Source organism: Microtus ochrogaster, linkage group LG4, assembly GCF_000317375.1.
Source record: "Microtus ochrogaster isolate Prairie Vole_2 linkage group LG4, MicOch1.0, whole genome shotgun sequence".
NCBI lineage: Eukaryota > Metazoa > Chordata > Mammalia > Rodentia > Cricetidae > Microtus > Microtus ochrogaster.
The window spans coordinates 31,676,669-31,688,852 of record NC_022030.1 but is presented as its reverse complement, the minus strand read 5'-3'; the positions used below and the strand labels follow the sequence as shown (position 1 = coordinate 31,688,852).

Genomic DNA, 12,184 nt, shown 5'->3' with positions numbered 1-12,184 from the left:
GTGTTTAAAAGAATACAGTTTCCGTGTAATTATTTCGGGTATAAAGCTAGCCGTGCAGGCAGCCGGGTGCTGGGGACGCAGCCCCGCCGCTCTTAATTCAACAAACAATGACAATAAAAATGAGTTACAAATGTTTCAATGAAGTTTAATTCGCCAATAAAGAAAAATGAAATCATGACTTTTAGACAGTGATGGATAGAACTAGAAGTCATTATAACTAAGTGAAATAAGCTAAACTCATAGGGACAAAAATAAGTCTTTCATATGCAGATCAAATATTTTAATCCCTGCTTTTGAGTGTTGTATGTGGTATGTGTTTATGGTGTGTGTGTGTGTTTGTATGTCTTTGTGTGTTAGTCATGAGACTAGGATGGTTCAAATGAATAGATTCTAAGTGAGGCAGATAATAGAATGTTTATTTCATAAAAAACAGAAGGGGATTATTAGAGGTGAGAACAGAGAACAACAAGAGAGGGACAAACGATGGAAAAGGAAGGACTTGGGGAGTCAGATCTATAGGAACAAAGTGTAATTAGCATGCAATGAAATTTTTTCATTAAGGCCTTTTCATACACACTTTGTCCTTATTACATTCTTTAATGTTGCTTTTATTTAACTCTGTGAAGCTGTGTTACTCTGCTTGTTTAGATTACCTTATTGGTCTAATAAATAACTAAATGGCCAATAACAAGGCAGGAGAAAGGACAGACAGGGCTGGCTTTCAGAGAGAATAAATAAGCAGAGAAATCTGGGGAGGGGTATATCAAGAAACAGGAAAAGGGGGAGAGACAAGCTCAAGGTTTTATCCATCAAGCTACACACCCAGCCACAGAATAAGAAGTAAAGAAATCAATACAAAAGTATGGAAAGATAAAAGCCCAGAGGCAAAAGATAACTGCTATATTTCAAGAAAAGCTGAGTAGAAATAAGCCAAGCAAAGGCGAGGCAGTCATATATAAGAATAAGCTTCAGTGTGATTTATTTGGGAACTGGGTGGTGGACACTCCATAGGTCAAAGAATCAAAAGATAAAAAAGAAACAATCACACTTTGGTGTAACAATGTGAGGCTCAAATTTGCATGGAGCCTAAGAAAGATTGAAAAGAAAAAGGAAAAAATAAGATACACCTTTTTAAAGAAGTTCCACCTTAGAGTAGAAAATGTAAACAACATTTTCTCACACAAAGTAGAACCAAAAATCTAAGTAAAAAAAAAAAAAACACCTGCCACAGTGCAGGGCACTGACATTCCAAAGTTGTGAGGTTGAATGTAGTTCCTGGTCAAAGACAACTCTGACCAGGTCACAAGCTTTAGGCATGGCTCTTATGAGCTTAGAAGCATATAGAACCAGCCACAAGTGCCATTCCAAGGATCCAACAGAAGCTTAACAGTTCAAAGTTTCCTCACAAGATGAAACAGGATAAAACTTCTATAGGAAAAGAGATTCAGATTAAAACAACAACAACAACAAAAAAAAAACCCAAACAAACAAAATCAAACCTTCTGAACGAGTTCCAGTGTGTTTTACAATGTGCATAGGCTTAAGAAAGAAAGAATGTGGGCATAGACATCATAGAGAGAAAGAGATAATTGAAAAACAATAAAATCATGTCTTAGAACATAAAAGTACTATAAAATAAAAAAGGCATGTAACATAGGAAAATACACAGTTAATATGGATCCTATATAGCATTGTCTTGGTTCTGAATTTTCTGAATGCTGATAAGCAAATACAGCTGCTAAGAGACATGAGATTGAACTAGGAACTGCTGAAATAAACCAATCGAGATATTTAAGAATGGCAATCAAAAATGTATTTGTCAAATGGAAGTTAAAAATGCTTTGGAGAAGAGGTTTTACTTTTGTTCCCATAGGAAATGAGAGGGTGTAGATTCCTTCAGGGTTAATATGGATCATATTTGATCAAGAGAGACTTCCTGAATTTTGACAAAAGATTCCACAAAGGTTACCACTGGTCTACCTAGGACTTGGCAATTATCTCAATTTTCTCTGGGACCCCTAAAGATGCTTAACACTCACACAAAAGGAAGCAGTCTGAAGAGTATGATGTGCACATTCCCAAGAAGTGGGTGGGTGCTCCTTGGCAATTTGGTGGGTTAATGATATTTGTTATCATTTAGGGGAATATAGAAATATAAGAATTTAGAATAAAAAGACAACTATAAGTCTCAGATATTTTGCATTTTATGCATTTTGGTATGTTGTTACAAATTTAAAATTATTTTCAATATATTGCATTTATTTTTCTACTCATATTTGCATATTGTGTTTATGCAGCTCCTTTAAAAATGTAATGAATAATTTAAAAATGGGTTTAGTAATTACTCTATAATAAACCTGTAGTCACGGTAGATATGTTTCCTGGTTATATTTAGATAGATATTTTCAATATAGATATTATATTTAGATAGATAGATATTTTCAAAAACTTCAAAGACCTATAGAATATGGTATTTAGATATCTAATAAGTTAATTTTTTTCATGAAAATGAGACACATCTGCTCCTGGGAGCACCAATTTACTTCACAAAAGGATGATGGGTATCAAAGAAACTCCATAGGAGCTTGCTTTCATTGTGGCAAGACTAGCCATTTGGGCAAGAAACAGCTTTTGCCTTGACTGCTTGACTATGTGCTGAATCAAATGGATACACACAACCCACTGGAAATCAACTGTTGAATGCTGCCAAAACAAAGTGCAGCTCCTTCAGAGAAATAGTCCTCCAGAGCTCCTGCCTAATGAAATAATCTGCCAGACATTCTGCACATCACAGAGGAAAGTAAAGTAATTGATGAACTCTGGCAATACAAGGTGGGACAGTCCTTCAAATTTCTTGTTTCACTGAAAAGTCTACCAGATCCTCCAGGCCTGTATGCTGAATATGGATGCCCCAATGCTGCAGAGTAACTTTGGCTGATTGTTCAGGCAGTAAGATGTCTCTGTCATTTCTAGAGTTTTGGAATTCCCTTACAATGTACTTCCTGTTTTCTTAAATAACATTATATCCTTCTGGGACCTTTGATGGAGTAAAAGACTATAAATATAGTTGTAGTTTTCCTTAGTTTTGATGGAAAATACATTAATTATAAAACTTTGGATGCACTAAGACTAGATAAAGGAGTATTTTCTTCAAATTTGTAAGACACAAATGCATTAGACATTGTAAATGTAATCCTTACTTGATAATTGTTCTTATTGTATATAGTCTTAATACTCTTAAAATAAAACCTTTTTATTTAGACAAAGGGGGGAATGCTGTGGAATATTTCTTTAAGATGTGTTGCATTTGTTATGCAGTGGTACGTTTGTTTAATGATGAAAAGATCTGTTTCATTCTTTTATGTTGCATTAGTTTAAATCTGTGAAGCTGTGTTACTATGCCTGTCTAAAACACCTGATTGCTCTAATAAATAGCTGAATGCCCAATACTGAGGCAGAATAAAGGCTAGGCAGGGCTGACATGCAGAGATAATAAAGAGGAAGAGAATCTGGAGAGAGGGAGGATCAAAGAATCAAGAAAATGGGGAAAGGACTCAAGAAGCCAACCTTCCAGCTATGCAGTCAGTCATGGAATAAGAAATAAAGAAATCTATGCAGAAATATAAAAAGATAAAAGTCCAGATGCAAAAGATAGATTTGATAATTTAAGTTAAGAAAAGATGACTAGGAACATGACAATTTTAGGCCCGGTATTCATAATTAAGTATAAGCTTCCCTGTGATTTATTTGAGAGGTGGGTGGTGGGAACCCTAAAGACAAAAGACTAAAGTGTACTAGTAAAAAAAAAAATAACCAACAACAAAACGAAGTAAGAAATAAAGGAGACATTTAAAAAAACAAAAGCAAGAGAAATGGATAAGAAAACATAACTGAAAATAAAAATTCAAATTCAGGTCCAAGGTGGTAGAATAAGGATACTTGGCACCAGTTTTTCCTCCGTAGGATGGAAAAAAGTTCTTCTCACCTTGCTCATTGACATTTTCAACTCTAGAAGATCCAGAGAGATCTTAGCCAGGGAGATGATTTCACTTAATTTTTCCTCCATTTATTTTCATTTTAACATGGATTTTTATTTCTTGTTATTTTTTATCATTTTTTACCTTATTTTTTTTTAGTTTTCTTTTCTTCCCTGTTTTCCTTTCTAGGTTTTCATTTTACCTTCTTTTTATTTCTATTTTTATCCTTTAGGTTTTTTAAACTTTTTTCTTCTTTTGTTTTTTAAATAATGAAGATTTTCATGTATCCTAGGCAAGTGTTCCAGAACTAAGTAACAGTTCCAGCCTTTCAATTTCTTGTTTTATTTATCTATTTTTATTATTTTAAAAAGTTATTTCCCCTTTCTCTCTTCTCCATCCCACAACAACTGGGAATTAACTCCAGAGTCGGATATACATTTAAATGTTATTGTGCCCCAAGTTATATTTTCTGAAGAGTTAACTTAGTTCCTGTAAACCAGCCTTCTTGAAATCTAGTGGGCCTTCTACTTGATGAAATGGAGAAAGTATACAACCCTACACCAATACAGATTATAGGAGAGGAGGCTTGATGATGTAGGATTCCTTTCTATACCGCTGGTTAATAAAGAAGCTACTTCAGCCTATGTCAGTGCAGAATAGAGCTAGTTGGGGGTGAGGGAGCTGAACTGAATGCAGGGAGAAAGAAAGTAAAGTCAGACTGACACCATGTAGCTGCCAAAGTTGACAGACACCAGAACCATACTGGTAAACCAGAAGCCTCTTGGTAAAACATAAATTGATAGAAAATTTTAATTTAAGAGCTAAGAGCTACCTAAGAATATGTCTGAGCCATGGGCCAAACAGTGTTGTAATTAATGCAGTTTTGTGTGGTTATTTGGGTCTGGGTGGACAGGAAATGAATGCACAGTCTCCATTTATACAGTGATGCTCAATATGGATCACAGATTCACATAAGACCTAAAAAAGCTGAAGGAAAAAACAAGGGCTTCTAGACCCACAAAATCAGGAGCCAAGCACAGTTTTTTGGTAATTGCATTTCTTTTCATATAGTCTCCATTTTCTGGCAGAGAGCAGAGGCATGGCTCCTCTAAGAGAAGGCTTCCTGACTCAGAATTAGCAACAAAAACTGTGAGGTTTCTTTGAGTGATGGCTTGCTGGCTCTTTCAGGATGCTGGGCATTTAAATGGAGTTTATGGGCCACATGCCACATGCCACCAATTATGTGGTAGTGTTATGGGTCAAGTGCTTCCAGAATTGGGGTGACTAGAGAGATGACTCAGAGTTTAAGAGCACTGACTAGTCTTCCAGAAATTCTGAGTTCAACTCTCAGGAACCACATGGTGCCTCACAACCATTTGGTGACTTCTTCTAGCATGCAGGCAGAACACTGTATACATAATGAATAAATCTTTTAAAAAAATTGCAATCTCATTTAAAATGTAATGTCTAATTATTAAATACAGATTAATAGACATATATAATAGTCAAACCGTATTCATGTTAGTTGGGTTTTCTAGATGTTCAGAGATATATTTCAGATAGTGTTCTTCCAACCCTTCAAAGATAAACAAAATCTGGCATTTAAAATGTTTTAAGAACTTAAGACTTCTCAACTGGGCAGACATGGCACACACCTTTAATCCCAGCACTCACAAGGGATAGGTGGGTGGATCCTTTGAGGCCTGCCTGGTTTATAAGAGCTAGTCCCAGGACAGGCACAAAAGATACACAGAGACAACCTTGTAAAAAAAAAAAAGAACTTAGACTTTTCTCGACAGTGTGATATGTCTGCTTCTGGCAACACCAATTACTTCAAGGAGGTTGATTGTCACTGAAAAAAATCATTACACAATTTGCCTTTAATGTGATAAGGCTGGTCAATTGGACAAGAAACTACTCTTGCCTGGGCTGCTTGGTGGTATGCTGTATAAACTGGATATGTAGAACCGACAGAAAAATGACTGCTGAACTTGAATGAAGAAGTTGAGAGAGTCATTCAGGTTACCTGCTCCATGAAAGACTCCACTAGACTTTCTTCAAGTCACAGAAGAAAGTGACTGATTAATTGTCAATAAATGCAAAAAAATCTCTTTCAAATTTCCTGCTTCATGGAAAAGTCTGCCAGATATCATGGGCCTATAGACTGAAGATGGATTACCGAACATTACAGAAGAACTTTCTGTAACTGTGCAGGCAATGAACTTACTCTTTCAATTCTTGAGTTTTGGAAGTTGCTTACAATGCACTTCCTATTTACTTATGTAATATTATATCCTTCTGGGGTAGTTGGTGGAGTTGAAGGCAGATAGCTTTCCTTAGTTATGATAAAGATAAATTAGATATGAAACAAAAGTATAAAACAAAAAATATTAAAATTGTAATTCTTGCTTGATACCTCTTTTGTATATACAATTTTACTATGTTAAAGTTAAAACCTTTATACTTAGCCAGAAAAGAGGGAGATGATGTGGGATTCCCCTCTGTACCATTGGTTAATAAAGAAGCCACTTTGGCCTGTGGCAGGGCAGAATAGAACTAGGTGGGGAAAACTAAACTAAATGCAGGGAGAAAGAAGGTAGAATCAGAGTGACAGCATGTAGCTGCTGAAGGAGACATGCACAGGAACCATACCAGTAAACCATGAGACTTGTGGTAAAATATAAATTAATAGAAATGGGGAAATTTAAGATGTAAGAGCTAACTAGAAATATGCCTGATTGTTCGAGTGTAGGCAGCAGGGAAATGAGTGTGTAGTCTCCCTTTACAGCTGAAGTTAGTTCTTGGGCAATAGAGATCAAAACATAATTGACCACCTCTACATCTATATTCAACACCAGAGCAACAGCAGGGCAGACTGTATGTGACAGGTAAGTCTAATTATAGAATGTCACACAGTGAAATCTATGATTCTAATTGTTAGCATTCACCATGAAGTACCTTCAGCTATCCCTTAGACCCTCCAACACGAATATAGCAACCAACCTAAGAATTACCTGTGAATAACAAATTTACTATGAATGGGGTCTTTGGAAGTCTGTGCATCCTAACTGTTATGGCTCCAGGAGGAGTCACCATTGAGAATGTATACCAAAACGTATGATGCCTCCTCATCTGGGAAATACAAATTCCCAGCATTTGTCTCTGCAGCATTTGTATTTCCCAGCCACCCAGACCTGAATAATCACATAGAAGCTATATTAATTACAAGACTATTTGGTCAATGGCTCAAGCATATTCTTAGCTAGCACTTACATCTTAAGTCAACCCATTTCTATTAATCTATGTACTGCAATGAGGCTCTGGTCTACTGGTAAGTTTTCTGTGTCCTATTCAATGTCAGCTACATGACATTACCCTGATTCTGCCTACTCTCTATATCTCTGTTCAGATTTCCTGCCTGAATTTATTCTGCTAAGCTACTGACCAAAACAACTTCTTTATTAACCAATGGTAATAAAACATATTCACAGCATACATCATGCTTGAAATGACAGAGTTTGTCCACTCTATCATGATTTGCAAAAATGTTGTTATACTCTGATCTTGGGCATGGTAATCCATGCTGCCAAACTATGATCATAAACAATGAACATAGAAATACATTGCATTATAAAATATTTTGTAAATAAACACAACCTTTATTTCCAAGTCACACTGAAAGAATAATTCAGCATATTATGAAATCCATTCATATAAAATAAAGAACTGTCCATGTGAGCTTATGAGGAAATTTCAGTATGAAAAATTATGAAAAGTAGCAATTCATAACAGATGAACAGTATGAGTTAATGAATATAATTAAAAATAAGAGAAAGGAACTCAAGAAAGAGAGATTATGAAAAAAAACCAAAGCTTCGAAATGAAAGCTTGATAAACTGAACCAAAACCAATTAAACTGGATATACATGGCAAAGAGCACCTACAAGTAGAAGGAAGAAGACTTGAAGCCTCAGCTGCAGATCAAGTTCCAACTCAAGCCCAGTCTAGGTTGCATTACATTCAATCTCAACTAACAAATTTAGTCAAAAGCCTTACCAATAGATTAATTCAAGCTAACGAGAAGAATATAGAGGCATGCTGATAATCCCTGGGCCTCACAAGGTAGAAGGAAAGGATACCTCCCCTAAGATGTGTCCGTACTTTCAAGTGTGTGTTATTGCAAGACATTGCACACATACATACATAAAAACAGACTGATATTAGATTAGATGAATCTAAGGCATTGCTATTGATAAAAAAAATTGCATGAAAGTCCATCCTTATTAAGCCAAAGGTAGAGTGTGTAATTGTTAATACATCTAGTATACGTGGGCTGAGGATTTAGGGTACATGAAACAACCAATATATAAACATACCATGAAATCTGAGACTGAACAAGAAAATCTGCTCAATAATCTGCTGATGATCAGGGTTATGAACTTGTGAAGATTTGTTTTTGTTTTTTCCCATATGCTTTTTGTGTTCATTCCTTATTACATTTTTCTTTCACTCTGTATAATTAAACATTAATGCAAATATTTTTTAACTGTGCCTTCACAGGTTACACTAAATGCTATAACAAACCATCTTGATTTTTTGTTCGTTTTATATTGCTTTTCATTTGTTTTCTTGATTTTCTTTTTCTTTTTGAGACAGGGTTTCTCTGTGTAGCCCTAGTTGTCCTGAAAACCTGCTTGACGTTTTATAGGCTATAATGCAACTTTATTTTCATCACTCTTCTATTTTTATAGAATCTTTTGATGCTTCCATTTAGAACTATTATATAGAAGTCTTTTAAAGAGCAAAATTCTCAATTCTCTTTTAAGATTAAAAATGTAAACAATACCAATTACTTTTTAGTGTCAAAACACAAAACATTTACAAATACGAATCATTATCAAAGAGCTTATGCATTGTGACACTGTTCAGAATAATTAAAATTAATTTAGTATAATAATGGATTATAATTACATGTACATAAACAGTGGCATATCTCTGTCAGTTAGGGCATAAGCAGTACCATGGAATAATTACAATGCATTAAGTTCAAATCAATGTGAATCCAGAAAATACATTTTCTGGTAAAAGAAATAGAAGAATAAGTAGGGAATTATGTGACTATTTTAGAAAAGACGTTAATACTGACCCACAAGCTGAAATGTGTAGAAGCATGTAAAAAAAAAGATACATTGTGGCTTGAGAAGGCTGGTTTCCTAAAGAGAAGGGTAAAAGAAATATGCAGGCATATAGAGGAAGAGGCCAGAAGATAGTGAGCTATAAAAACAACATTGTGAAGTTTTATGTATTAAAAATATTAACGTAGTGTAGTGTGGTCGCGTTTATATAGTTTCTGCAAGTGACATTCAACTATACTGCACCCTGTGTCTTCTGCTTACATGACATTTTTCTTAAATATACATAACACACTTAAATGTAAACATCATGGAAATTTTAAAAATCAGCATAGTAAGAAGAAAAATCTACCTGTGAGCTTAGTGGCAGCTGAGGGCGTTAACAAAAACTGATTTTCTAAATATAGGTTCACAAATTGATTAGTTCCCCTAAAATTCACGAACTCCATGGTTTTGTACAGTGAGCAACACAACAGCAGCGGGTTGCAGACGAGACACTGAAACAGAACAGGTCATATCACAATCATTTGATGTCTTTAGATGCTAACGACCAACCAGCGGAAGTATCTTTCTATTGTCAAAACAGACTCATGCAAACAAAACTATATAATTCCATAATAGACACATTCCATAAGAGATTTGTAGTTTGGTTCTTCTGTATAGCCAAAATAGCTTTTATCTCTGGATCTATTAGCTTGTTGAAAATATCTCTCAGTGCCTCTTTAGAAACACTCATTTTGAATTTCATTGACTCAGCTGGTGGACACTTTGTAATTTTGCATCATGTGATTGCAATTTACTTATTGATCCTAAATACAAAATTACAGAGTGTCAAAATACTTATGTCACCTTCAACTCCCCAATGTATATGATTACAATAAAAACCCCTATGCATGTATGTACTCTTGATGTCCTATGACAAAGTATCTTTAGAATTGTACATCCTTGGAAGGATTTTTATATTGAGTTTATGAGTAATTTATTTCAATTTTGATCCAAATTTTCCTTTAGATTTTATCTTTTTATAATAACACTTTAATACCAGAGAGTCTAGTTTCCTAGAAACACAACATATATTCTAAAATTCATAAGAACATCATCTCATATTTGGCAGGCTCTTGCAGACATGTATGATTGCATCAATAAGACCCTGAGCATGGGAAGGCCTTACAATTGTCAGCAAGACTGTATGTGAGTGTTCTAAAATGTAGCCAGTAATAATGCTAATATTAGAGCAAAGAAGCCTTGAGATAAGTCCATCCTTCAGACTGTGAGCACGCTAGTCACCCCATGTACAGCTGAGAGGAAAAACCCTCATACTAATTTTGCACTGATAAGTAAATCCGTTTTCTGTCATGCTACTAAGTTTTGTCATGCAGCAATAGGTAAGTGGCATAGATCATATAATTAGAAACACTTGATAACCTTTGCTAACATTTGTAGACCTCAAGAATTTTGCCATTCAGAAATACATAAGATAGTATTTCTTTTGTCTTTCTATATTTTCAAATATAAATGTGCATTTGGGGATGCTGGAAAGTATATCAGTTGGCAAAGTGTTTGTTCTGCTCAAGGACCTGAACTCAGTCTATCAACCGAAATACAAAAGGCCAGGCACAATTGCAAACACTCAAAATATCGGTGTTGAGAAATGGAAATGGCAAGGATGGTCCCTGAGACTACTGGTAAGCTACTCTAGCCTATGTAGCAGGTTCCAGTTCATCGTGTCTCTCAAAAGAGTAAAACGACAAAGAAACAAACCATGTATAGTACCTGAGGAATGACACCTGAGCCATCTGAATTCCACATGTATGCGTACTCATTTGCATGTGAGCCTGAATGTATGTGAATATCTACTTACACATAAATACACATAAACATGTGGTTTCTTCATATTATATAGAAGTCCAGTTTGTGTGTTTATGTGTGCTATCTACTATACCATAGTATCCTTATGGATTGGGTAAATTTCCTAAGAGTTCCCATTTTAGTATTAACTTCTTGTATTTAGTAGCCATTACTCATCTACTTTACTGGCTATTGGTTCATTCATAGAACAAACATTCTTGACTTTATATTATCTGACCTATTAACTTTTATTCTGTTTTACAATAGTTAAATCTTACTTAGAACACATTTCCACTTCTGTTTTATACATATATTCTCTGTCAACATTTACTTTTTAATTTCTCTAAAGAACTCTAAATCCTGCAAAGTATCTGTGTTATATGAGACAGGACTTCTTATTTTCATCATAACATATACTGAACAATATTCTTTTTATTACCTAAGCCATAGAAAATATTTCTTTAATATATATGTATTTATACACACAGATAACCAATTGTCAAGTAGTCTGCCCTATAAATATGATTCATTTGAATGCATGTAAGAAATTTGTTATTCTTTAAAATATAAAATACATATGCCATGTTATTGAGTATTAGTGCATTGAATTTATAAATTATTGGACTAAATGTCTCATACATAAACATAGCCTTCATGCATTAGCATTATACATCTGTCAATTTCCCTGAATGTTATTAATACAGATAGGTCGCATTCAGCTTTCTTTATGAAATATTTAGGCATAGCTGTGAAATGAATTCCTGAATCACTTATAATTTTACCACAATGTTTTAGTCTACAAATCCAATTTTTGATTTAGATAAAACATATGTAAATGATAAATACAGGACAGGGTAATTTGTCACTGTTTAAAGATTATATGCTTTCACGTATAGAAAAACATAAAGGTAATATTAAAGTAGTGTTAAAACCAATACCTTAATTCAGGAAATTTGTAGCATATAAAACTGATCCATAAATCTTAATAACATTCAATTAACCAAATGAGCTTTTTGTGAAAGAAATCATGGAAGAACTCACATTAAACAGCTATAGAGAAAATGCCCACTGCCAGGCGGTGGTGGCACACGCCTTTAATCCCAGCATGCGGGAGGCAGAGGCAGGCGGATCTCTGTGAGTTTGAAACAAGCCTGGTCTACAAGAGCTAGTTCCAGGACAGGCTCCAAAACCACAGAGAAACCCTGTCTCAAAAAACCAAAAAAAAAA

The 12,184-nt window shown here is 34.7% G+C and overlaps 1 protein-coding gene across 1 annotated transcript in view; it reads right to left on the bottom strand.

The window, feature by feature from the left end:
• LOC102002778 (solute carrier organic anion transporter family member 6A1) overlaps positions 1-12,184 on the bottom strand; it is a 100,724-nt gene that overhangs the window by 55,773 nt on the left and 32,767 nt on the right. The window contains exon 7 of the mRNA XM_005361398.1: positions 9,462-9,606. Within this exon, the coding sequence (XP_005361455.1) occupies positions 9,462-9,606 (145 nt within the window). The remainder of the gene's footprint in view (positions 1-9,461; positions 9,607-12,184) is intronic.